This window comes from Sus scrofa, chromosome 16, assembly GCF_054392235.1.
Source record: "Sus scrofa isolate SSC_HxYL_T2T_F1_AM1 chromosome 16, Sscrofa_HxYL_maternal_Yorkshire_Landrace_v2.0, whole genome shotgun sequence".
In the NCBI taxonomy this organism is placed as follows: Eukaryota; Metazoa; Chordata; class Mammalia; order Artiodactyla; family Suidae; genus Sus; species Sus scrofa.
In genome coordinates this window covers 91,995,236-92,021,418 of record NC_139398.1, presented here as the reverse complement: position 1 = coordinate 92,021,418, position 26,183 = coordinate 91,995,236, and the positions used below count along the sequence as shown (strand labels likewise).

General features: G+C 54.8%; 3 protein-coding genes, 1 long non-coding RNA gene and 1 other non-coding gene across 21 annotated transcripts in view; 3 read left to right on the top strand and 2 right to left on the bottom strand.

Annotated features, from left to right (window-relative positions):
• PLEKHG4B (pleckstrin homology and RhoGEF domain containing G4B) overlaps positions 1 to 924 on the top strand; it is a 47,152-nt gene extending 46,228 nt beyond the window's left edge. The window contains 4 exon segments of the mRNA XM_085001757.1: positions 63 to 221; positions 756 to 831; positions 834 to 899; positions 902 to 924. Coding sequence (XP_084857883.1) covers positions 63 to 221; positions 756 to 831; positions 834 to 899; positions 902 to 924 — 324 coding nt within the window.
• Positions 925 to 2,383: 1,459 nt separating this feature from the next.
• LOC146395725 (uncharacterized) lies at positions 2,384 to 5,640 on the bottom strand. The gene is made up of 4 exons (XR_014830831.1): positions 5,488 to 5,640; positions 5,108 to 5,311; positions 4,836 to 4,856; positions 2,384 to 2,470 (listed from the first exon to the last, which is right to left on the bottom strand). It is a non-coding gene; the product is annotated as an uncharacterized LOC146395725 (long non-coding RNA).
• A 201-nt stretch (positions 5,641 to 5,841) lies between these two features.
• LRRC14B (leucine rich repeat containing 14B) lies at positions 5,842 to 14,043 on the top strand. 3 transcript variants are annotated; one of them, XR_014830830.1, is made up of 3 exons: positions 5,842 to 6,768; positions 9,973 to 11,270; positions 12,179 to 14,043. XR_014830830.1 is itself a non-coding variant. In XM_021076932.2 (2 exons), exons 1-2 carry the CDS (start codon positions 5,879 to 5,881, stop codon positions 10,619 to 10,621), a joined length of 1,539 nt encoding a protein of 512 aa, XP_020932591.1. In that variant the 5' UTR covers positions 5,842 to 5,878; the 3' UTR covers positions 10,622 to 14,043. The 3 variants fall into 3 exon arrangements, 1 of the variants encoding a protein (XP_020932591.1); XR_014830829.1 differs by having other exon boundaries at positions 9,973 to 12,013; positions 12,171 to 14,043; XM_021076932.2 differs by having other exon boundaries at positions 9,973 to 14,043.
• A 4,242-nt stretch (positions 14,044 to 18,285) lies between these two features.
• Positions 18,286 to 26,152, bottom strand: CCDC127 (coiled-coil domain containing 127). Of its 15 annotated transcripts, none has more exons than NM_001444662.1 (3): positions 25,821 to 26,152; positions 24,760 to 24,890; positions 18,286 to 19,280 (listed from the first exon to the last, which is right to left on the bottom strand). In NM_001444662.1, the coding sequence occupies exons 2-3, from the start codon at positions 24,878 to 24,880 to the stop codon at positions 18,625 to 18,627; spliced, it is 777 nt and encodes a 258-aa protein (NP_001431591.1). In that variant the 5' UTR covers positions 24,881 to 24,890; positions 25,821 to 26,152; the 3' UTR covers positions 18,286 to 18,624. The 15 variants fall into 15 exon arrangements, with proteins under 15 accessions (NP_001431591.1, NP_001431592.1, NP_001431590.1 ...); NM_001444663.1 differs by having other exon boundaries at positions 25,959 to 26,152; NM_001444661.1 differs by having other exon boundaries at positions 26,096 to 26,152.
• Positions 19,659 to 19,767, top strand: LOC146395724 (U6 spliceosomal RNA). The gene has a single exon (XR_014831668.1). It is a non-coding gene; the product is annotated as a U6 spliceosomal RNA (small nuclear RNA).
• Positions 26,153 to 26,183: the final 31 nt, after the last annotated feature.

Sequence of the window (26,183 nt, the reverse complement as noted above, 5' to 3'; positions counted from 1 at the left end):
TGGCTGCTGGTGACTGAGTGGACCTCAGGGATCAGGGCAGGGACCAGGCTGGCTCCCTGCAGGTGGATTTGAAGGAGCAGGGGCAGCTAAGGCACCAGGATGAGCTCCACGTCTGCTGTGGCACGTGTTTCTGTTTGAAGACTCACCTGTTCAGCAAGACCCAGAAGGTGGATGGGGGCCCTGACGTGTACACCTACAAGCGGTCCTTCAAGGCACCGCAGGCCCAGTCGCCGGGGACCAGAGGGAGCACGTGGCATTCATTTTTTCCTGGGCTTCTGTGGCTGAATCTGGGATCCACAGGCCTCAGAAGCGGCCCCTCCAGGCTGGAAAGCAGACGTCTTCTCAGCCAGTGAAGTGTTGCAGGTCTGGGCGGAGGCGGGTAACTGGGGAGGAGGCGTTCCCGTGGCGGGGGGGGGGGGGGGGTCTCTGGGCGGGGCCCTCACCTGTCAAGCCAGGCAGGCCCCGAGAGCCCCAGGCCATGGCTGCTGCCTGCCAGGGAGCCGTCAGAGGCTCCTGTGAGGAGGCACCAGGGAACCTTTCTGGGGGAAACAGGCCCCAGGAGGGAGCCACTGCTGAGGGGGCGGGAAGGAGACACAGCCCGTCCCCCACGAACCCCTGGCCGGGCCTCATCCGCACCCCTTGGGGTCTGGGGAAAGGGACCCGAGGTGCTGGGGTCAGAGTCAGCCAGAGAGCAGTCAGCTGTCCAAGGAGCAGGGTCTGAGGCCCCTCTGGTCTTGTGGCTCCGGACGACGGAGGTCGGGACGACGGAGAACGTCGGGGACAGCGGCTTGAGGCTTGAGATCTGGTTCCGAGGGCAGCGGAAATCTCAGGACACTACACTCTCCAGGCCAGCTCCTCGGAGGTCGAGACTGCCTGGGCGGCCGCCGTAGAGAAGACCCTGGGCGGCAGGCTCTGCAGCGCTGAGGTGCGGGCAGCGGCTGGAAGGGCCTCTCGCCTGCAGGCTGGGCTCAGTCCGGGCTCGGGGCACCTGTCCAGTGTGGGAGGCCCCCTCGGGTAGCACCCTCTACGAGCTTCCCTCCCGTCAGCGCACAAACACTGCTTAAAACAACACACGAGACCCCTGCACACTCTCCAGAGAAAGGTCTCAGCCCCCTCCGCTCCCAGACTCCCTCAGACCAACTGGGGTCAGCTTTCGGCCCATCCTATTGTCAAGGCCCCCGACCTCCTGGATGCAGGGCTGATGGCCCCACAGGTCAGGGCACCCCGTCTGCTCCTTCATGTCCGCCCTCCTGTCACCTGATTTCATCACTGGACACCTGCGTCTACTCTCAAGGGGTCCGTTTAACCAGGCTGGCTGCTGGAGGTGCCCTCTCCATAGCAACCCCCCAAGCTGGCGCCCCTCCTGGCAGCTCTGACCCCAGGCCTGAGAAACTCCCTGTTCCTCAGCGGGGTCCAGGCCCTGGGCACCCCCATCGCTCATCAGGGCTGACTGACCCCAAGGGGACTGAGAAGCCACTTGGCGTGCTGAGCAGCGGGGGCAGTCCCTGAGGGCCAGGTGGTCGTGTTTGGGTATATTTGGAACAGGGAGTCCCCAGGGCCTGCCCCCCCACCCCCAACCGCCGTCCCTCTGCTCCTGCCCTTCCCCTCACCTCACTGCCCCCCCCCACCTGTAGCCACTGTCCTCTTTGCTCAGGTTTTGAGCAGTAACTTGTGCTCAGACCCACTCTGCGCTTGGACTCTTCTTAGTATCCAGCCCATGTGGACACCTGTCAGTCTGTCTGCCTGCAGGCCCCTGTCCCCTCAGAGGCAGATGTCCCTTCACTCCACAGGGAACTTGGGTGGACACCCAGTTTCCGAGGTTCCACGTCTTCCTCTGTCCTCATTCACCTCTTAGGCTCCCCGAAGTAGACCAAAACGGGCGCCCCAATACATCCGGCCCCCCAGCAACATTCGGGGGACAGAGCCAGGTGTGCAGAGCATTACTGGGGTGGAATTAAGCCCAAGGAGTTCCTTGGAAAACTACCCCACGTGCTCCCGTGTGAGAACTCAGGCTGCAGAAGGTGGTGTCCAGAGGGAGAGACAGCAAGCCGGTCACGGACATCAAGCCCGGCGATGCAGCGACAAGCGACAGGGCCATCGATTACAACATGAAGGGAACAGGTTAGTGGCCGCTCCCCCACCCCCGACTAACCTCCCCCAGAGTCTCTAAGCGCATAAGCGCCCTGGGACCAGCACAGGCACAGGGGAGGGCCAGGGTTCTTTCTGTGCGCGGGCATTTCAATAGAAGGGGCTGGGCCCCTGGCCCCTGGTCACTCTACAGAGGTCACACCACTGGGCTCCAGGGGTGCCCTCAAGAGCATCCTTCCATCAGGGGTGGCACCTTGGGGACCCAGCACCTTTTCCTTCTGACACCCAGTCATACCTGCCCGCAGCCTGGAGGCTGGCCAGTGCACTCTGAGGTCACCAAAGCCACAGTACGGAGCCTGCTGTGGTGTCCAGTTCTAATTTGCTGGAACATAAACAAAAGGGGGAAAGATGGGAGGGAGGGGCTACAGCCGGGACCCCTCAGACAAGGCTGCAGCTGCAGGAGGACCCTCCTGCCCTGCTCGCTGAATGGCGTGTCCAGGACTGTCACTCCTGCACCCCCAGTCTTGGAGCAAGAGTCCCACACGCCCCAGAGTCCTTCAGTGCGGCCCTGGGTGGGAGCCACAGGACGCCCGCCAGGGCTAGGCCTGGGCACGGTGCCCACTGTGTCCAGGAAGAGGCCCCAGCACTGCAGGTTCCTCGGCTCTGAGGCCAATTCCTCCACTCAGATCTCAGAGCCTGGACGTTTGGGGGTGGGGGGGGCTCGAAGGAGCACCAGGGGACAGCGTGGCAGTGGCACCCGTCTGGTCTGGGCAGGTTCAGGGCAGAGCAGGAGAGCCCCAGGCCACCTCCACCTCCTGCAGCCGAGTCTGGCCCAGATCTAATCACAGATCTGTCAGTAAATCTGGTTCCCTGTGCCTTTTCCGTAAACTGCACACGAAGTCATCTAATGCTCTGTTCACACAATCAGCTCCTCGTGGGACACGTGGACAGATACACACTCCCATTCATGTTCTGGGGTCAGCAAACGCTGAACAGACTCTCTTCAGGGCCAAAACCCTTTGTAGCCTTGGCCTTGGATGCCCCGTGATGCCGGCGGAGGCTGTCCTGGCCATGCTGCTCCCTCACTCTCCAGACCTGTGAGTGTCACCTTGCAGAGGGTGTCCGTCCCTGCCCTTGCTCAGCCCGATTGATCTTCAAAAGGATGCGTGTCCCCAAGTCTGAGAGCGCCGTGGGGGACAAGGCCGAGGGGCAGGGGTGGGGACGTAACAGTGGTCCGTCTTTGGCAGCTGTGATGGAGCCAGATGAGACGCGGCCCCTCTGCGCAGAGGAACCCGGACCCAGGTGAGCACACGAGGAAGAACGCACTCGAGCCGGGCTCCTGACCGCCCCCTGCCAGCCTCGGGGGGCCCGGGCATGTGTCACAGGGGCCCCTCGTCCTGCCTGCACAGAGCCCCTGAGCAGGAGAGTGTGGACCCCCGGCTCTGGAGGACAGGGGACATGGGGTGTCCCAGAGCAGGGGGCCCTCTGGACCGTGTTTCCCGGCCTGCCAGGTGACGCAGGCCACGGGGCCACCCACGTGCAGCCTGTGCGCTGTGCCCCGGAAGCCAGGAGCCATTCCTGAGCATGACAGTCACCTTTAAAAAGCTGGGTGCTGCTAGCGGTGCTGGAGTTAGGTTCCACCGTGAGTCTGGGACAAGTCAGGCTGTGCTCGGACAAGCTGGGCCTGTGCTGGGCGGTCCTGTCGGTGTGGATGATACCTGAGAGGACCCCTCACCACTCTGAGGAGGCCTTAACAGGCCTCCTGCCACAGGCGCCCCCTCCCCCCAGGCCCCATCCTGGGCAAGGGCGACACCAGACGTCAGCAGCTGGGGGCAGGGGCCTCAGCTTCCTCATCAGCTGCTTTCCCTGTTCCCCGTTTCAGTGCCGACTGTTCCCAACTTCAGGAACATAAATGGATTATTTTTTCCTTCCACACAGTCAGGCCTCTCCTCCTGGGTTCTGCTGGGTCAGGGGCATGACCAGCATGCCGACCCCAGGGAGCTTGGCCCCTGCATGAGGGGACAGGGCCCTGGGTGGCTGAGGCCCCTCTGGGATCAGCCTGGTCCCTGTCCCTGTCCCCCATCCTCAGGTGAGGTCAGGGGAAGCTCCCGTCACCTCCCACACACCTTGCCTGCCTGACAAGGCTGGGATCCCCTGGAGGGTGATGCCTCCCCAACTGATGTCGACCCCCGCCCCACCCCAGAGGAGGCACTGCTGAGGTGCTGAGAGAACAGCAAGCAGGACTGTCCCTGATGGAGGGTCTGACCTGAGTCTCCCCACCCCCACCTGCACCCACACTCTCACCCCGCCCACACCTGCACCCATACTCTCACCCCCACCCACACCCATACCACCTGCATCCCACTCACCCCCACCTGTACCCACTCTCACCCCCATCCACACCCGCACCCACACCCACACCACCTGCATCCCCACTCACCCCCACCTGCACCCACACTCTCACCCCCATCCACACCTGCACCCCCACCCCCACCCCAGCATGTCCACTGGCTCTTCCTCCCTCCTAAGGCCTTTCCCTGCCTCTCCCATCGTCTCTCTCTTGATCTCTGTCTTTGTGTCTCTGTCTCTCCAGGCAGCCTGTGAGCTAAGTGCTTCAGCATCGCCCTAAATGATCGCGATGTGTGTGTGTGTGGCTGCGGGGGGTCGGGGATGTCAGGTCATTGGACGATGTTCTAACACCCATCAGAGCTGGGAGCCATAGGGAAGGAGACGTTTTTTCTGCCCACCTTGGGTTCTCTTCTGCGGCTCTGTAGCAAAAGACAGATTCACAAGAGAAAAGCACACAGATTTACTTAATAGAAGTTTTTGATGACATGGGAGCCCTCATAAGGAAATGAAGGCCTCCGTGGCCTAAGTGTTTCTGTACTAAGTTAAGCCGAGAAGTGTTTGTGGAAAAGTAACTCAATACCCAGGACAGCAACTTTAACAGGAACTACACCTGATTCCTGTCTTTGGTGATAAGAGCGTCTTCCCTCCCAGTTCAGGGACGGCGACTCACCTGGGTTCCGCCTGTGTTCAGGAAGAAAGGGGGTCCAAGCGCCCCTGGCTCAGAATATTCCTGCCAAAGCTGCGTGTTTGGGGTTCGTGTTCGGGGGACGTGTTCTGCCATCCTCCAGGACCAAGACGCCAGGCCAGGAGGAGTGTCATGGCTCCTGGGGCCCCTTGATCACCTGCAGCACCACCCACCGCGTGGGTCCTGGGGCTGCGGACAAGGGAGGGGCCGGCAAGGTACAAGCGCCTTGTGGGGCCTTGATTTAACTTCTCTTAAAATCAGGAAAACAGTTGTCAGAGATGCCACCTCAGGCCCACTGCCACGACCATAACCCTGGACGTGGGCAGAGGGCTGGACGTGGCCCCTAAGGCCCTCAGGGAAAATACCTGAGCTCCTCCATCTGTGGGATGGCCTGAGGCTGGGGCAGACACACAGGGTGGGGCGCAGGATGTGCCCCCAGGATGGCCACCCCCACAGCACAGGGGCAGCAATTCCAGAGCCCCAGCCCCCTCCCCCCAGCCGAGCCCTGGGACAGCTCTGCTTTCATCAGCTGAGCACCAGCAGGTCAGGATGGCCTCCCAGACACCTCCACAGCCAGAGCCAAACAGGCACCCAGGACGAAAATAGCAGTCAGATGACCAGAGGGCTTGCTCACCGGCAGGGACCAAAGCAAGCTGAGACCAGCAGCTGCAGCTAAAAATAGGTGAGAAGGGGCCACATCTTTGGGACAGCAGAGGGGAGAGCTCTGTCCCGTCTCTGGCTGCGCGGGTGGACACGATGTGGTCGCTGCGCTTCATTTCTGCGGAGGCCCTGGTGTCCCACCCCCGGGTGGCCCAGCAGAGCCTGGACGGCGTGGCCTGCAACATCTACCCGCTGCTCTTCAAAGCCAGCTACTTGCTGGAGCAGGCAGAGGTGATCCGCGTCCTGCTGGAGCACTGGCCACTGGAGGACTTCCGGCTGGGCGCTCTGCTGAGGCCAAACGCCGACCACCCCGGGGACCTGAGGGACCGGGCCTGCCGGGCCTGCCTAGAGGCCTGCGTGCGGGGCCTCGCGGATCATGTGCGCCGGGGCGGGGCCGGGCGGCGGCTGGAGGTGGCCGACCTCACGGGCATCCGGGACGTGCAGGTGCAGCGCTGCCCCTGCGGGAAGGCGCTGGGCAGGTGGGGCCGCACCGAGCTGCTGGCCAGGACCTGCTGCGAGCTGCAGGGGGAGCCCCGCGCGGCCCGGCGCCCTGTCGAGGTCCTCGCGGACATCTTTGTCACCGGGGGCAACTTCGAGGCGGTGCTGCGGGCCCTGGGGCCGCCGGGCTCTGCCCCACTGCGCGTGCGCTGCCTCTCCTTCCGCGCGGACAGCCTGCGGCCCGGGCAGCTGCTGCACGTGCTGCGCCTGGCGGGGCCCAGCGAGCTGCGGCGCCTGGAGGTGGTGCACAACGTGCGGCTGCACGCTGGCCACGTGCAGGAGCTGCTGGCCCAGGTGGGCTTCCCGCGGCTGGTTGCCCTCACCCTGCCCGCCAAGGCCTTCGACGCGCCCCCTGCCAGCTCCGCCACCTCCCACGGCGAGGCCGCGCTCCTCACCTCCATCGCCCGGGAGCTCAGCCGAATGACGCAGCTCACGGAACTGAGCGTGGCCTTCTCCACGCTGACCGGGAAGATCGAGAAACTGCTCGGGTGAGTGTGGGGTGACCAGAGGAGGACGGCGGGCGGAGAGCATCTGCTCCCAGCCGCTCAGCCAGGGTCAGGGCCGCACGGGGCTTCCTGGAAGGCAGGGAGGCGGCTGCCCTGGGGGACCGTACCCCAGGCCTGCTCCTTAATCGCAGACCAGGCAGGAAATGCAGGCAAGGCTTTCTGGGCCCCGCAGCGGCAGCAGGGAGGGGCCACCACCAGCAGGGGCCCCGGCCGCCCACCAGCCCAGGGGTTGCGCGTGCGCTCCTCCCATGGGGTGGGGGTAAAGGCGGGTGCGGGGTCGGGCCCCAGGGTGGCTTAGGTGCTGGCCCACCGTTGGTGGGGGCGGGTGCAGGGGCCTGCCTAGTCCCTGGTTTTGCGCCTGGCTCCTCGGAGGTGGCAGCTGGATTTTTTGGTCTTTTTGTATCTTTTTGTCCATAACCTGCCCAAAGTCCGTGCATATAGTTATGTTTAGTTTCATATAGTTTATTCGTATTTTGTTGCTCAAAGAGGCATTTATCCAGGTGCAAGCGCTGCAGCACAGGGTCCCAGGTCCTGGGTTGTCTCACTTAGGTGGCCACCAACCCCATCCCCTCGGTTTTTGCCCAGTCCAGGGCAGCAGGAGGGGACAGATGGAGGGGGAGGTGGCCCAGCTAAGGCTGGTGTTGTGTGCAACCTGGGAGCACCAGAAGGCAAAGGAGACTGTCCTTTGAAAAAGGGAGAAGTTCAAATCAGCAAGCAAATGACATGGCAGTGATGCCATTGCGGTATGAGTTCCCTGCCGCTGTAACACGTACCCCAGTGAGAGCCTGGTGGAGGCAGCGGTGGTCTTCCCTGAAGGTTGTCCGGGCAGTCTGATTCCAGGCCACCATTTGGGTGGCTGTCGCCAGGCTCCTCAGCACATGGACCCTCTGCAAGCCAGCAGGAGTCCTCACGGCATGGCCACTGATCAGAAGGCCAGACACCCTCCAGACGGAGAGCAGTCTCCTTCCCTGGAAAGCACCTGTCCAGGCTTCTTCACACTGTGGTGAGGTCCCATCAGCAGGCCAGGGGACGGCACCACCCAAAGGTCAGGGTCAGAATACCCAAGGGCCACTGGGCCACCTTGGCAGCCACTGGCTGTGAACATGCTTATGCAAATTTATGGAAAATTAAACTTCTCGTTTCTTGAGCCAGTGAGTGTGAGACGACCTTCCCGGTTTGGGGAGTCCTTGGTTTACAGGGACTTCTTTTATCCAGAGGGACTTGGACGTAGCTGGCCCAGCTGGCCTAGGCCTGCACTGCCTCTCCTCCCTGGGGGGCAGCTGGGCTCCCCTCCCGGTCCCCATCCCTGCTCCTCCACCCTTGGCACAACAGCCTTCCAAGTCAAGGAAGGGTGGTCCCCCAGCCTGCACACAAGTACAGCTCTGCCAAGTGGTGGCTTGCTGGGGCCCTCAGGACAGTCCTGGGTCTTCAGTCAGAGGTGCCAGGAAGCATGTTCCATGAGCCAGACAGCCTGACCCATCACGAGCCTGCAGGGCTGTCTGAAAGCGTGGTCGTCACATCTCCCAGCACACTGCCCTTCTGCGCCCGTGCGCAGGCTTCGGTCGTGTGTGTGTGTGTTGCTGAGAGCCTGCGCTCGGCCCTGGGAAAGTCTAAGTGTGGGTGGGTCAGGCCTAAGGGGGAGGGGCTGGCTCCTTAACCTCTGACCTCTGAGCAGAGGCCTGACACAGCGAGCAGGCGGAGGGTCTGGAGAGAGCATCAGGCAGGAACCCTGCAAATGAAGGGCCAGCGGTGGGTGAGGCAGGGCTGGGCTCAGCAGGGAGAGAGTGGGCCATGCATGTGAGGGAGGGTGTAGGGGGAGGAGGAGAGGAGCGCTGGAAGAGCAGGCCAAGCCCTGGAGGCGCCGAGCAGGATGGCAGCAGATCAGCTTGGGTTACTGGGGCCACTCTGGCTTTCTTGGCCCACACAGCTGGCCAGATGGAGGGACAGGGAGATGGGCAGAGCAGGCCCCCTATGACCACCCAAGTTTGGCAATTCCCTGGAATGATTCACTGCTGAGATTTCTTCCAGCAGGATACGGGCAGAATCTGCCAAGGGAAAAGTCTTGTGGGGCAGAGGGTCTCAGGGAGACAGAGCATGAGTCTGGGGTCCTGTCCCAGTGGAGCCAGCACCGACTGTGATGACACATAGGAGGTGCCATCCACTGCAGAGCTTGTTAGGAGTTTACTGGGGGCTGGCCGGGTAGGTACCTTGGCCTGGCACGCACTGAGATTCCAGACCCCAGAAGAAGACAGGTGTCAGCAGGGACCCCCTTGCTTATGCAACCAGCTCAGGCCAGGGACCTCCCCAAATCCAAGCTCCCAGATGCAGGTGGGCAGTCAGGCCTAGCCTTTGACCCTTTTCCACAGAGGAGGCCCCCTAAGGCTTGGGAGCAGTGCAGGTAGCTAGAGGGTTTCTCATGGATGGATGTGGGATGAGAGAGATGGAGGCAGAAACACTCCCCTCAGCTCAGGTGCAAAAGGACACCTCAGGGCCTGAGCAACCGCCTCCGCACAGCTGGGCGAGAATGCAGAGAGCCCCTGTGGGGTCGACAGCAGGCGCGGTGCCCAAGTACAGGTGCAGGAGGCAGTGGGAGTGGGAAGACAGCCTGAGCAGGTGGACAGAGAGCAGGACCCTACGTCCCCCAGCCCTCAGCACTCAGCCGGGTGACCCCGACCCAGGCCCAGCATCCCAGAGGGTGGGGGTGGGCTGTTCCTGGCTTGGAGACATGGGGGGCAGGGCTCGGACTTGCCTGTGTGTGCGGATCCTGATGCCTCTGCCTGCATGTACCTGGTCAGCACACAGGAGCGCCAGGCAGCACTAAGGCTGGACCAGAGGGTTTCAAGGACCCTCCCAGCCCAAGGGCCTGTGGGCACCCGCTCTTCACCCAGAGCCGAGCTGGTGTTTCATTTCCTACCGATTTCAGGCATCTCACTGCCCCACAACAAGCTGGTGAACATATGTATTGTGACAAAACAGACTTACCGGCACTGAGATTTGAATTTCTTATCTTCACAGTCACAAAATGTTCTTCCCGTTCAACTATTTAAAAATGTAAAAACCAATCCGGCTCTTGGGCTGAAAGAGGTCAAGGCAGGGATGGTGTGTCTGCGGGCAGAGACAGGATCCCCCAGAGGCCCCAGAGTGCCTCTGCCTGCTCTCACCCGGCTGTTTCCCCGCTGCCCACAGCCCCCTGAGGACCCCGCTGAGGGTGCTGGACCTGGCCAACTGCTCCCTGAACCACGCGGACATGGCCTTCTTGGCGGACTGCCCCCACGCCGCCCACCTGGAGGTGCTGGACCTCAGTGGGCACTGCCTAGTGGACCTGTTCCCCTCCACCTTCTTCCGGCTGCTGGGCCGGGCCGCGCCGTCGCTGAGGGCCCTGACCCTGGAGGAGTGTGGCATCGAGGACCGCCACGTGGGCGGCCTGATCCTGGCCCTGAGTGCCTGCCGCCGGCTGCGGGAGCTGCGCTTCCTGGGAAACCCACTGTCGGCCCGCGCGCTCAGGCGCCTCTTCGCCTCTGCTCTCTGCGAGCTCCCCATGCTGCAGTGCGTGGAGTTCCCGGTGCCCAAGGACTGCTACCCCGAGGGCAGCGCCTACCCCCAGGACGAGCTGGCCATGTCCAAGTTCGACCAGCAGAAATACGACGTGATCGCGGAGGAGCTGCGCGCGGTGCTGCTGCGGGCCGGCCGCGCCGACGTCCGCGTCTCCACCCCCCTCTTCGGAAGCTTTGACCCGGACATTCAGGAAACGAGCAATGAACTTGGAGCTTTCTTGCTGCAGGCTTTCAGAACTGCTCTTGAAAACTTTTCCAAAGCACTGAAGCAAATGGAATAGGCCCTGGACGGTCCGAGGCGGGTCTGCCTCCGCGGCTCATGCCCTGGGGCCCCAGGCTGAGCGTGGACCCCTCAGCGCCGTGGAAGCATCTTGGCAAAAGCTGCACGCGGCATCCTTCAGGCGCCGCCGGAGCAGAAACCCTGCCTCCAGGAGCTGTGACGCGGCCGCTCAGGGTCAAGGCCGCTGAGCGCCACCCTGGAGCAGGACGCCGGGGGTGGGGGGGGTGGGCAGAAGCACCCAGCAGCAGCGGCAGCGGGCCTGGTCACCGTGCAATGGGCTGCGTGTGGTGCAGGCTGCGGGCGCGGGGAGGTCCGGGGAGGACGTGAGCTTAGGTTGTTAATGGCTCTGTTCTGGCCCGTGGTGCCAGGCTGAGCCCTAGGGCACAGGGCGGCCTCCAGCTTAAGGCAGGACTGCAGTGGCCCACCCGACGTGCAGTTATCTAAGCCCTGGTGCTTGAGGAGGGCTTAATTCTGAAGTTTAAGTCCAGGTCCGGTTTCAACAAAGAGCCAATTTGTGCAAAGGGCTGAACATTAGGGTAATTAAACGCTAATAAAACAGAAGTATGGCTTATTCAGATGTGGTTTTTTGGGTCTTACTCTTGTTTTTGCCTTTTTTAAGGGTTGCACCTGAAGCCTATGGAAGTTCCCAGGCTAGGGGTCAAATCCAAGCTGGAGCTGCCTGCCTACACCACAGCCACAGCAACGGGGGACCTTTAACGCACTGATCGAAGCCAGGGTTGGAACCCTAATCCTCATGGATACTAGTTGGGTTCTTAACCCACTGAGCCACCATGGGAACACCAGATGTGGTTTTATTTTTTAATCTAATGAATGAGAAATGTATTAATTTGCATTTCCCATACATTCAGGAAGCTGGGCATGTCTTCATGTGCTTGTGGCCCATTTGTATTTTTTTATGATTTCATTTATTTCAATGAAAAAAAAAAACAAAACAGCTCACTTTCTTCTCCCCCCGTAACACCCCTACCACCTCGGGCAACCACTAGTCTGTTCTCTGTGAGCTTAGATATCTATACCTTCCCTGTGTGCGAGATCACATGGTATTTGTCTTTTTCTGACTTACTTCACTTGAGAGAATGCCCTCCAGGTCCAACCATGTGGTCACCAAGGGCAGAATCTCAATCTTTTTATGGCCGAAGAGTGTTCTGTTCTATCTACACCATATCTTCTGTGTTCATTCGTCTGTTGATGGGCACTTAGGTGGCCCATATCTTGGTTATGTACGTAATGCCGCAGGAAACATGGAAGGGCAGATATCTTTTCAAATTAGTGTTTTCATTTTCTTTGGATAAACACCCAGAGGTAGAATCACTGAACCACATGGGAGTTCTAATTTAACAAAGGTTTGTGGCCTTGCCAGCAGCATGCAGAGGTTCCTGGGCCAGGGATCCAACCCACACCATAGCAGCCACTGGGGCCACAACATTGGCAACACTGGATTCTTAGGCCACTGAGCCACCAGGGAACTCTTTTTTTTTTTTTTTTTGTCTTTTTGACATTTTCTTGGGCCGCTCCCGCGGCACATGGAGGTTCCCAGGCTAGGGGTCGAATTGGAGCTATAGCCGCCGGCCTACGCCAGAGCCACAGCAACGTGGAATCCGAGCTGCGTCCGTGACCTACACCACAGCTCACGGCAACGCTGGATCCTTAACACACTGAGCAAGGCCAGGGATCGAACCTGAAACCTCATGGTTCCTAGTCGGATTCGTTAACCACTGAGCCACAACGGGAACTCCGGGAGCTCTTAATTTTAATCGTTTTAAGGAACCTCCGTACTGATTTTGGCTGCACCAGTTTACATTCCCACCAACAGTGTGCAAGGGGTTCCCTCTTCTTCACGTCCCCTTTCGTCTGTTTGATAATAGCCATCTGCCAAGTGTGGAGGGTATTTCATTGTGGTTTTGATTTGCATTTTCCCTAATGATTAATGATGCTGAGCATCTTTTCATGTCTCTTCAGATATTCTGCCCATTTCTTAATTTTAATGTTTTTGCAATTGATTTGTATGAGTTCTTTACATATTTTGGATATTAGACCTTATCAGATATGATTTGCAGACATTTTCTCTCGTTTGCCTTTTTTGTTTTGTTGATTTTTTTACTTTATTTTTAATATTATTTTTCCTATTATAGTTAATTTATAATGTTCTGTCAATTTCTGCTGTACAGCAAAGTCACCCAGTCACATATATATATATCTATATATTCTTTTTCTCACATTATCCTCCATCGTGTTCCATCAGGAGTGACTAGATATAGTTCCCTGTGCTATTCAGCAGGATCTCATTGCTTCTTCACTCCAAGGGCGAGGGTTTGCACCGCTGACCCCCCAGATCCCAGTGCATCCCACTCCCTCCCCCTGCTTATGTTTTGTTTGCCATGCAGGAGTTTTTAGTTGGGTGTAGTCCCGCTTGTTTATGATGCTTGTGTTGCTTTTGGTGTCAGATTCAAAAAGATCATTGCCAAGACTGAGGTCAGAAAGTTTTACCCCCTGTTCTAAGAGTTTTATGATTTCGGGTTTTACGTTCAAGTCTTTAATCTATTTTGAGTTAATTTCTTGCGTATTTTGTAAGAGAGTGGTCCAGTCTCATTCCTCTGCATGTGCTGTCCGGGTTTTCTAGCAGCATTTATTGGCGAGACTGTCCTTTCCCCATTGTATATTCTTGGCTTCTTTGCCATAAATCAATTGACCATATATGCATGGGTTTATTTCTGGGCTTTCTATTCTGTTTCACTGATCTCTGTGTCTGTTTTTATGCCAACATGGTACCACTCTAATGACTACTACTTTGTAATAAAGCTTGAAGTCAAGGAATATGATGCCTTCAGCTTTGTTCTTCTTTCTCAAGACGGCTTTGGCCATTCAGGGTTTTTATGGTTCCATACAGGTTTTAGGATTTTTTTTGTTCTACTTTTGTGAAATATGCCACTGGTATTTTGATAGGGATTGCATTGACTCTGTATATTGCTTTGGATAGAATGGATATTTTAACAAGATTAATTCTTCCAATCCATGAGTATGGAGTATCTTTCCATTTCTTTATATATTCTTCAGTTTGTTTTATTAATGTCTTGCACTTTTCAATATACAGGTCTTTCACCTCCTTGGTTAAATTTATTCATACTTTAATGCAATTATAAATGACACTGTTTTCTTAATTTCTCTAATATTTCATTATTAGTGTATAGAAATGCGACAGATTTTTGTGTATTGATTTTGTATCCTGCAACTTTACAGAATTTATTAGTTCTAACAGCTTTTTGATGGAATCATTATGGTTTTTTGTGTGTAGTATCATGTCATCTGCAAATCCTGACCCTGTACGATTCCAATTTGGATTCCTTTCATTTCTTTTTCTTGTCTGGTTCCAATACTGTATCAAATAAAAGTTGTGAGTGAGCATCAATGTCTTATTCCTGATCTTAGAGGAAATGCTTTTCACTTTTCACCATTGAGTATGTTAGCTCTGGGCTTGTCATATACGGCTTTATTATGTTGAGGTATATTCCTGTATACCTGCCTTGTGGAGTTTTTATCATAAATGGATGTTGAATTTTGTCAAATGCTTTTTCTGCATTTACTGAAGTGATCATATGATTTCTACATTCTTAAGTTTGTTAATGTGGTGTATCATATTGACTGATTTGTGGTACTGAACCATCCTTGTATCCCTGGGATAAATCTCACTTGCTCATGTGTATGATCTTTTTCCTGTATTGTTGAATTGGGTTTGATAGCATTTTGTTGAGGATTTTTGCATCTGTGTTCATCAGGGATGTTGGCCTGTAATTTCCTTTTCTTTTGGCCTTTCTTTTTTTTTTTTTTTTTTTTTTTGGCTACATCCACGCCATGTGGAGGTTCCCTGGAAGTGCCAGGGATCAAATCCACACCACTGCTGTGAATCCTTAATTCACTGCGCTGGGCTGCCCCGCGTCGCTGCAGTGACCCAAGCCGCTGCAGTCGGACCCTTAGTCCGCTGCACTGTAGAAGGAACTCCTCTCTTGGCATCTTTCTCTGCTTCTGGCGTCGGAGTAGTGATGCCCTTGTAAGGTAAGTTTGGAAAACTCCCTCTTCTCTCTTTTGGAAGAGTTTGAGAAGGACTGGTATGAATTCTTCTTTGGATGTTTGCTCAAATTCACCAGTGATGCCATCTGGTCCTGGACTTCTGTGTATTGGAAGGTTTTTGATGACTCAGATGTCATTTTAATTTTAACACAATTCAGAACTTTTAAAAGGACCTAAGAGTCTGAAAATAAAACATTTTCTCAAGAGAGAGGCTAGTGCTTGATGTGGCCGAGTGTTGCTCACGCCAGGGCCACCTGGGTGCTCATGGGGGCTGAATCATTGTGTGGATGGGCTCTGCCCTCTGGTCCAGCTCCATGCTGGCCTGTCTACAGCTATGTCCCCATCACAGGGGCTCCTGTGCACCCCCCCCCCCCCACGTATGTCCCAGGCCTTTCTCCCTACAATGGCGTAGGGTCCTCTCAAGGATATGCTTGCTGAGGAAGGTAACAGACTTCCTTCTGGGTCTTACGGAAAAGACTGGCAGCAGTGCGTGGCCAGGTGCACGGAGGGAAGTGGCAGTTTCTCACTCCCACACACATCAGCGTGGCTTTCTTTGCTCACCTCTGCACATCCCTCCCACGTGTCGTGCCGTAACGTCTCACTGGAACCTTTCAGCCACACAGTCTTTGCTGTTGCAAGAGAGTAGGCGCAGGGCAGACTTCTGAAATGACTTGATTCTCTCAGGAATCAGAGAATCACAGAGCAGCTTCTGCCATTTGTGTCTGCGGGATTTTCTGGATGAGGGACCCGGCCTCCAGGTGGCCAGCAGGCACGGCTGAGCCCAGCAGCTGTGGTAGAGAAGGGCCCAGGGATATGCTGTAGTGACCCAGGAACTGAGATTTGGAGCCAGGCAGGGGCACAGAAGTGTCTGCTAGTGGGCAAGGTTCCCGACAGCCCCCACCCCACCCTGAGGAATGACCCATTCTTGTGAAACTGAAGAGGCTGAGAGGCTTGTCTGCAACAATTTTGAAGCATGTGGAGCAGCCCAAGTGGGACCCTCGCCTCTCACGCACCCCAGAGCATGTAACTCATGTGCTCCTGTGAACCTGCTTGGCCCCAACCCTGAACGTGCCACTTGCAGCCACAATGGGTTTTAGCTGCATCTGCCTGGCCTGGGACAGGCGGCCCTGAGGATGCCTGTTGTGACGCTGGCTGTGGCAGCAGGCAGGGGTATCTGCCTATGCTTCTCACGGACCGTGTGGCCACCTCACACAGGCAAGCTGTGGGAGAAGAAAACAGCCCAGCGCTGGAGAGCAGAGTGCCTGGGGTCAAGAGGGTGTGCGTGGGCAAAGTGGCGGCACGACTGGTCTCCTCCCAGGGAGCCTGAGGGCTATCACCTGCCCAAACCCCCCTGGTCTTCTTAGGGTCCAGACACTTGAACAGGGACATAATAGGGGTGGTGATGGACTATGGGACCACTGTCCTGGGCATCTGGGGACACCGTCCTGGGTGTGTGGGGGACACTGTCCTTGCCGCCGCTCATCCCCTGTGGAGGACTAATCGCTGTACTTCCTCCAGGAACTCCGCACTGCTTCCTGACCATCCTGCAAGGAGAGGGTGCAGATCCGGGGCTTCCTACACTAACAACTTACTCCAGATGGTTCTTTCCAATCACTGGCTTGCAGACCCGTGGACCCTCTGTGCAGGGGCTGTGGCAAGACCTCTGCAGCTCCGTCTCTTGTAGCTGCCACGCACTGGCTCCCAGGAGTCCCCTTCTCCCTTCTCTAGCTGTGGGCAGCCCCACGGGTGAGCACAGTGCGGTCCTGGTGCCCATCACAGGGGGCCCCTCCCCTGCCTCTGCCAGTCCTGCATCTCATCAGCCTGGGATCCAATTCCACGCCCTCACCTAGACGGTCGTAGGCAGCAGCCACCACCGAGCTACGCAGAGCCAGAGCCCCTCGTGAGCAGGGCCAGGATCACCTGTCCTCACGCGGTAAATGGTGCAACATCCCCGTCCCCAGGAGCCTCTGGTGCTCCGGGCAGCCCAAGCTGGAGCCCACCCACGGACCATGAGCCCCTATGAGGAGCCAGCGGGTCCAGGCAGGACACTAAATAGGGGGGCGCACCAGGAGCCCAGAAGCATGTCCTGCTCCAGGCCTTTCTTGTCACCCCGCCCTCAGATCCACACCCTCATGGACCCCTGGAGGTGTGGCTTTGGCCTGGGAGCCTCAAGGCTGTGGTTCAGGGCCCCCGCTGTGCTGAGCCCATGGCTGGCCTGTGTGCCGGGTTTGCTTCATCCTCCACTCCTGCTCCAGCCATAGGCCACAGTGCCACTCAACCCAGTGGTTCCCAGACTCTGCCTCACAGGGGAACAGAACAGGAGCTGTCCTCACCGCGTGGCTGAGGAGAGAAAGCTGGTTTGTAGGGAGCAAAGCCTGAACAGACATGCAGAGGCCTGAAGCCTAAAGGTCGACGCTCTGCAGGGCCCGACGCTGTTTTCTAGCTCCTCTCCGAGGCCTGGCGGTCACCCTCCATCCTTGCCACGAGGTGGCCTTAGGACAGTCCCTGCCCCGACCTAAGCTTGCCTGAACTGCCTGCTCCCTGCTACCACAGCCCTCGTGAATAGCTCTTTCTGCCGTAACTCAGAAAAAGAGCACTCTGGCGCCAGCCCTCACAACCTGCTCAGTTACCCAAAGAGGACCCGGCCTCACACGGATCAGAAGCAAGCTGTCTGGGTTCGTACCGGCTCTGGTACCCCCCCCCCCGCCCGTGCAGCCCCACAGGCAGGCTGACACCCCCGACCTCAGCCCTGGGACCTCTGTTGTAAAGGCACCTGCAGGGAAGATCTCATGCAGCAGGCCTGAGCCCGTGAGCCTTTGAGAGTCCTGCTGACAGCCTGGCCCTTGGCCGGCATCCGGGACCTGGATTTGGGGGGATTCCCTCCACCGACTAAGAGTGGCTCACTGCGCCCAAACCGCCAAGAGCAGGCTTGATGCCTGCTTTAGAAACTGAGGCCTGTGCCAGGCGGAGGGTGTCTGTGTGACCAGCCCTCCGGGAAACTGGAAACCGTCGCTGTCCTGACGAGAGCATCCACACACCTCCCCGCTTCACCCAGCTGCCTGTCTCTGTGCTGACCTTGACCTGTTCCCTGCTTACAACCACGTGCTGAATCCTGAGGCCTCCCAGCAGGTCATCAAGCCTGGGCTGGTCTCCGAGACCCCAAGCCCAAGGGGACGAGCAGTGCCTGCTGCACGGAATGGGGGTCGGACAACGCGAGGGGTCTGCTTAAAGCACACGAAGGCTGATTCCTATCAGCTTCATGGAAAATGGGCCTAAGTGTGCAGCAAAATCAAGAGATTCTATTAAAAACACTTTGTGAAAGGAGCTTTCCGCACACAAACGCGGCACTGTTGCTTTCACACTGCAGGTGTTTAATCCTATGTCATTGCTGATAAGTGATGTCTGCTCATCGAACATGCAAATTCCAAACACACGAAGACATCAACTGGAAACCAGACCCACTTTTCCCCTTTGGCGGAAAGAGCTTCAGACGAGCACAAAACCCTATCACTTCCTTGTTGTCATCTCTTAGGCACTGCTATCCGCTACCGCGTGAGTCACTTCAGGAGAAAAATCAGCTGAGGAGAAAACAGAATTTATTCAGGGAGTGATAAAAACAGACCCCAAAGTTACCTACACTAAGGACGAATACTGTATCCGACATTCTTAAAAACGACTTTACCCTAAAGCTATGAGGCTATACTGTTCTGCTGAACAAAACACCAAGAGCTCAAAAACGCTTCCGAGAAGCGGGGTCCCTGACCCCTGCGGGGGATGCAGGCGGACACCCTGGCTCCCGAGGCCTTGCTCGCTGCTCACAGGCTGGCGGGAGTGGAAGCTGCTGCCCAAAGGCGGCCGGGTGCACGCGTGGCTGCCACGCAGGCGGCGCGGGCAGAGGAGGAGAAGCCACAGCCCGTCCTACTTCTCCAGTATGGCTTTCTCCACTCGCTTGAACTTTTTCAGTTCGACGACCAGCTCCCAGTACTGGAGGTACAGCCACATGAGCCTCCCGTTCTGGCGCTTGCTGGTGTTCCAGACGCCTCCACAGTGCGTGTCGTGCTTGAATATGTCGCTCAGGCCAGCTGCCATCTCTAGGTCCACGGCGAGGGGGTCCGTGGACGCCCGCACCAGCAGGCCCTTCTCTATGTCCAGGCGCCGACCGCGAGGCAGAACCAGGCTGCAGTAGATGCTCTGTCTCTCCGCGAGCGCCTCCTCGAACTCGCGCAGTAGAAGCCTGGCCCTCCTCTGCCAGTCGGCCTCCTTGTCCAGGCAGCTCAGGTACGCACTCCGCAAGGGCTGTCTCTTTTCCTGCAGGACCTGAGCCCGCTCCTGTTCCAGAAGCTTCTTCTCTTCTACCATCTTGCGCCCCTGCGAGATGAGGGCTTCTCGGTAACTAGTTGTCCTGTTCTGTTCCTTCTCGAGTTCCAGGGACAGCCGAGCCACGGCACGCCGACTTTCTGAGATCGTGGCGTGGTACCTGGCCTCGAGGTCCCGCTGGAAGGCTGCCGTTCTCTGCCGGCAGGCTTCCTTCTCTTTCTCTATTTCTTTCTGGGACTCTCTAGACCAGATCCAACCTGACACAAATGAGGTGGGGGAGGAAGACACACACGGTGAAAATTCAGAGCTCCGTTTCTATCACCTTTATTTAAAGAATTAAAACATAAAGCCGTTAAGGACAGTATTTCCATAAGCTCTTAAGTCCCGAGAGTTACAAAATGATAACGTTTTGTAAGAAACTGGATAACAGGCAGAGATCTTACCTTAAAATCAGAGAGGGACTTCCAAAAGACAAGGGTGACAACGCTGCAAACAGAGCCTCCCTCTCAGCTTCCTCATTTCTGACGGCTGAGACAACTGGGCCCTGCTCCCTTTTGCTCTCAAAGCCACCACCGCAGGCCTGCTCTGGCCACGGTGCCCCGCAGGCTATCAGCCAGGTTTGAAAGTGAACACGGGTGCACTCGCTTTGGCAGCACGTGAACTAAAATCGGTACAATACGGAGAAGACTGGCCTGGCCCCTGCGCGAGGATGACACGTGTATTTGTGAGGCATTCCGCCTTTTTTGACATCTGAAATATGGCGCAGATGAACCTATCTACACATCAGAAACAGACTCAGAGACAGAGAGAAGGGACTTGTGGTTGCCAGGGAGGAGCGGGGAGGGAGTGGGATGGACGGGGAGTTTGGGGTTAGTAGATGCAAACTATGGCATCGAGAATGGGTGAGCAACGAGGTCTTGCTGAACAGCACAGGGGACTGCATCCAGTCTCATGGGCTAGGACGTGGCGGAAGACAACATAAGAAAGGGAACGTACACATGTGTATGACTGCGTCACTTTGCTGCACGGCAGAAATTGGCAGAACTGTACCTTAATAAAAATACTACAAGTACTGTAGACGCGGCTTGGATCCCGCGTTGCTGTGGCTCTGGCGTAGGCCGGTGGCTACAGCTCCGATGAGACCCCTAGCCTGGGAACCTCCATATGCCGCGGGAGCGGCCCAAGAAATAGCAAAAAAGACCAAAAAAAAAAAAAAAAAAAAAAAAACTACAAGTGAGGTGCTTCAAATATTGTTGGCCAGGTTATTACAGAACTGAGTCGAGGTCAGAGTGTGCTCAGCTTTGCCTGCTCCTCAACGGTCAACAGCTGAGGCCCCTATGTTTGCTTATGCATTCGGACAGGGAGTCATACAAAGAAGGAGGCCTTTTTCCTTTTTTTGGTCTTTGTAGGGCTGCATCTGCGGCACATGGAGGTTCCCAGGCTGGGGGTCCAATTGGAGCTGTAGCCACTGGCCTACAGCAGAGCTACAGCAACGCAGGATCCGAGCCGCATCTGTGGATGACACCACAGCTCACGGCAACAGCGGATCCTTAATCCACTGAGCAAGGCCAGGGATTGAATCTGCAACCTCATGGATACTAGTTGGGATCGTTAAAGTGTAAGAGTGGCTCAGCATTCAAAAACCAACCAGTGTCATCCAACAAGAAAGAAAGAAAAACATTATCACACCAACTGACACAGAAACACAACCCCTCCCTGCTCACGACAGAAACTCAGGAAAACAGGACTCGAGGGGAACTTCTCAACAAAGAGTATCTATGAAATCCTCGGCCACACTTTACTTAATGGTGAGGAGACCAAAGGCTTTGCTCCACGATCAGGAGCCACCTGACACAGCTGGCGCAAGGAAGCAAGAAAAGGAAACAGGCCAGGAGACTGGAAGGGAAGACACAAGGCCGGTCTCCTACTAAATGGAAAACTGAACTCGGATCAAGGACTGCTGTGTAAAACGCAGAACTAAAACGCCGGAAAACCCAAGATTGAGTCTTCAGGATTGAGGGCCAGGCACAGAATTCTCAGACCTCACATGAAGGCATGACGTATAAAAGGAAAAACTGCCAAGCTGGACTTCATCAAAATTAAAAAATCTGCTCCATGAACGAGTCCATTAGGAGTCTATAAGCTGGAAGAACACACTTGCAAGCCAGACAGCCAACAAGGTACTAGAATCCAGAACACAGGAAAAACCCTCAAAACTCAACACTAGAAAATGGCCAGAACACTGCTGTGGCTGTGGTGTAGGCTGGCAGCTCCAATTCAACCCCTAGTCTGGGAATTTCCATGGGCCGCGAATGCGGCCGTACACACACACACACACACACACACACACACACACACACACACACAGAAAATGGCCAAACACACACACACACCCACACACACAGAGAAAATGGCCAAAAGACAGGATTCCTGGACACAGATAAATCGATGGCAAATATGTCTGTGGCTGACACACACACACACACAGAAAATGGCCAAACACACACACACAGAGAAAATGGCCAAAAGACAGGATTCCTGGACACAGATAAATCGATGGCAAATACATCTGTGGCTGACTGACACACACACACACACACACACACACACACACACAAACACACAAAATGGCCAAACACACACACACACCCACACACACAGAGAAAATGGCCAAAAGACAGGATTCCTGGACACAGATAAATCGATGGCAAATACGTCTTTGGCTGACACACACACACACACACACACCCAATGGCCAAAACAGGATTCCTGGACAAATACGATGGACAAATACGTCTGTGAAAAGACGCCCGTTGTCGTTAGGTATTGGGGAAGAGCAAGTGAAGACCCCAGGGCGCTATCACGACACACCTGTAAGAACAGGCAAAATAAGAACCACAGTAAGCACACCAAATGCTGGCAAGGACGCCAGGAAAATGGATCCTTCCCACCCCGCTGGTGAGACAGCGAGCGGTGCAGGCGTTCCGCAAAGCGCTGGATACTTTCCTGGAAACCTGAGCGTCACCTCCAGGGAGGCGGACAAGAGTAGGCGGGTTTTATGATTCAATGATCTGCAGGTCTACATCGTGCAGAAAGACTCAATTCCAGCCCTCAGGGCGTTGCTATTTAGAAACTCACAAGCCTGCCACCTTGCAAACCCCTATTTAACACTTGGAAAGGCTGCGTACTGCCTGTGGCAAGGGTGATGAGCTTGGTGAGTGAGTGGAAGGCTTAAAATTACTCTTATTAATGTGGTAATTAATTAGTTTTGAGGCTGGGAGAGGCCCTGAGGTGACTTTCATTTTCCATTTTTTCCAGACTCATCCCTAGCTTTTACAGCCTTTCATAGTAATCTTTACTTCTGAAGGTCCTGCTTTCTTGTACTTTTGAAATGATGCCCTGTCCCCAGGAAGCCTCAGGAATACTGTGGTCTTTCTTCTTGGTTCTCTTGCTTAGGTAATGCGATCAGAGAGAAAACCTTTAACTTGGCAATCTTGTAAGGACTCTCCAAAAATGTGTTATTACAAGGTTTAGAAATTATATTGAACACACAGGTGTTAAGCAGCCCCTAGCATAGTCTAAAAGCAAAGGCAGACAAAGGAGGCTGATAAACGTTACTCTTGTCAGCCTCCTCTTTCTCTACTCAAACCTGCTGACCTGAGAAATCCAGGCACACAAAGCCAATCCATGAAAAGTATCACTGCATCCTTGATTCAGCAACACATACGCTAACAAACTGGAATGATACAGAGATTAGCACAGCCCTGCACAGGGAAGACAGAAATAACTGAAGTATTCCATACAACTGGAAAAAGAAAAAAAAAAAAAAAAGAAAAATCACTGCAATAGAGGGCAGCTTTTGTTGTTCTTCCGTCCACTTTTTCAGTTTCTCTTATTCTCAAGCGCTACCCCAGAACCATGGGCTACAACACAGGGGAGCAGAACACGCCACCCTAAGTATGTCTCTTTGGCATAGGATTCTTTTAAACTGGTTACTTTCTAAGGTACAGTAGATGTGGGAGAAACTCTGAAAACAAAGCAAGAGTTACCCTTTTTTGGGGGGAGTCTTTTGGGCCACACCCACAGCATATAGAGGTTCCCAGGCTAGGGGTCAAAGTGGAGCTGTTGCCACTGGCTTAAGCCACAGCCACAGCAATGCCAGATCTGAGCCACACCTTCGACCCACAACACAGCTCACAGCAATGCTGGATCCTTAACCCACTGCTTGAGGCCGGGGATTGAACCTGAGTCCTCATGGATCCTGGTCAGATTCGTTTCTGCGGAGCCATGATGGGAACTCCAGCAGATACCCTTTTGTAAGATACACTTTCATTGATAAAGAAAGCCTCCATTTGTAAGGGTGTCTCCCTGGTGTACCAGAAAGAGGCTGACCAAATCTTTGGAAATTCTTACCAAAGGAGAAGGCTACGACCTCAATCTAAGTAACAACCTTACCCTTGACCCTTGCACTTTTCCTTGTCAGCTTTGATAATCGACTCTCCCCAGCCCCACCACCCTCCTTTGTCTTGAGCTGAGGATGGTACCTGAGGTGTGGGCTTATGCCATTTCAGTCACTTACTCAGTGTTCCTGGGTCTCTCCTATGTATACATGGTAACAACTTTTGTTTGATTTTCTCCTGCTACTCCGGCTCACATCAATTTAATTCTGAGACCAGCCAGAAAAACTTAGAAGGATAGAGGAAAATTTCTTCCTCCCCAACAATGACAAAACATAAAACTAACTCCTCCACTTCAGGAAATTTATCATGTACTAGGGATATTAACTAAAAGCAAGAATGATTACAACTGACCAGTGACTAGTAATTTCCCCAAAGTGGTACAAAGCTGACCTAAAGAAGAGAGATTTGCTGGCCTGCTAGGCAGAGGTTTCATGGATGAAATCTCCCAAAGACTGACCTCCTCAATATTACACAGAGCCCCAAACCAGTTTTCCTTTATGTCTGTTTTATTCCTCATCAGTCCTTACAAGGCCACTGAAGCAAGGGAGCCTCCTGCAGAGCAACAAAGCCTTGAAGGGAGCTCACAGTTACAGAACTCACTCCACACAAACACCTCTAAATATCTTGTCTTATTTAACCCTCACACTGCATTGAGGTAATTACGATGGTCAGAGAAACTAAGGCTCGGAGGATTAAGTAATTTGCCCAAAATGTACCTTATGCGATAAAACTAGGGTATACACGTGCTGCATTTATAAAAACAAAGACCTTTTTCTGAAATTTACCATCAGGCCATCACTGCCCCTGCTGACCTGCAAGTTCACCCTGAAAGGCACTCAGAGTGAATGCACTCTCTCGTCTGGATGCATATGACCCTACATAGTTAAGAAAACCAAGTTAAGGAAGAATTCCAATGACCTCAAATACTTACGTGTTCCCATAGGGTGGTAAGCACTAAAATCATTAACTTGAGATACCTGGTTGTTGTTGGATTTTTGGTGTGACAAGCAGTAATCTTTTACCAAGACGTATGCTTGACCGTATGTATTTCCCAGCCAAAAAATTCACATATATCCTGGCTTCCCCCTACCTCTTTGGAGCAGTTCCTAACAGCTATCTGAGAAGCCATACCCTGGGCCATGGTCTTCAGTAAGACACTGAATAAAACCCAAGGCACGGGTCTCATGCACGTTTTTTTTTTTCCAGCCAACAACTCTCAGGTTCCTAAGCCCCACACTCTCAGCCCAGCAAATGTGTTAGGAAAACCATGACTTACGAAAAGCAGCCAATCCCAGCATTGGAACCAACAGGGCATAATTCCATCTGCTTCCATCACCCCCATCAGCCCTGGAATTAGGCCGGATATTCCAATTTGGGGGGTCATTTAAGTTATTCATGGAGATACACCTTGAAATAAAAGATAACACCATTAATACACAAAAGGAACACAATACATTGTTAATTTTATCGTCTACTTGGCTCATGTGAGTCTTGTTTTCTTTCAAAAAATTCTGCTCAGGAGTTCCCTGATGGCTCATGGGTTAAGGCTCTGCTGCTTTCACTGCTGTAGCTCAAGTTTGATCCCTGGCCCAGGAACTTCTGCATGGTGTGGGCACGGCCAAAAAACAAACACAATTTTGGTTTAGATCCAGTTATGTGCTGCTGCACAGCACTGAGCCTTATGGGATTAAAAGAGAAAACCAAGACCTCAGACAAAAGTAACTCACAAGTCATGGTAGAGAGAAGTGTCTCAAATGACTGAAACACAGATAGAATGAGATATATAATCAAAAGGAACTCAAATCAAACTTTAAAAACTCTTAACGGGCTTTGCGATAAATACTTATTTAACAACTAAAGATATAAAATTCTAATTGGCAATGAAAAAATTACGCACACACCAAGGCTCCAGTACCTAATGTCAAAGAGCTTGCGGTGAACACAGAATAAAAAAATCAGACCGGAGTTCCCTGCGTGGTGCAGCGGAAATGAATCCGACTAGGAACCACGAGGTTGCGGGTTTGATCCCTGGCCTTGCTGAGTGGGTTAAGGCTCCCGCGGTGCTCTGAGCTGTGGTGTGGGTCACAAACTCGGCTCAGATCTGATGTTCCTGCGCCTGTGGCATAGGCCGGCAGCTGCAGCTCCAGTTCAAAGCCTAGCCTGGGAACCTCCGTATGCCGCGGGCGCGGCCCTAAAAACCAAAAAACAAACAAAACAAAAAGTCAGAGATTGAAAGCGCTGAAGCCAAAACGCTCAGAGCCCCTTCACCCCATAAGCTGCAGGGTCCGCGCCGCCCACCTTTCCCATAAACCACAGGGTCCGCCTCCCGGGGCGTACAATTTAAGAGGCGTGCAATCTAATAAAGCAGCGGTACCCGGCCCGGACTGGGCCTAACTTCGCTCCAACAGGGCCGCCGGTCGTCGAACTGCTCGATACAGGAACTCCGGCTCCGTCCCATAAAGAAAAGTGGGGTACCTGCGAGCACTGGTTCATTCCGCAAAACTCCCGTAAATTGGAGAAAAATCGAACACCGTCGGGACCAGAGCAGAAATCAGGCGAGCCTGTGAAGACGCCTGGTCTCGGACACGACCCGACCCCCGACTGCAACCTACCCCTGCCGGGACCTTGGGCCCCAGGTCCCTGAACTCCTCCGTCTGCCAGTCCTCTCTGCGCAGGCGCGGCGTTGCCCCTTCAACCCCG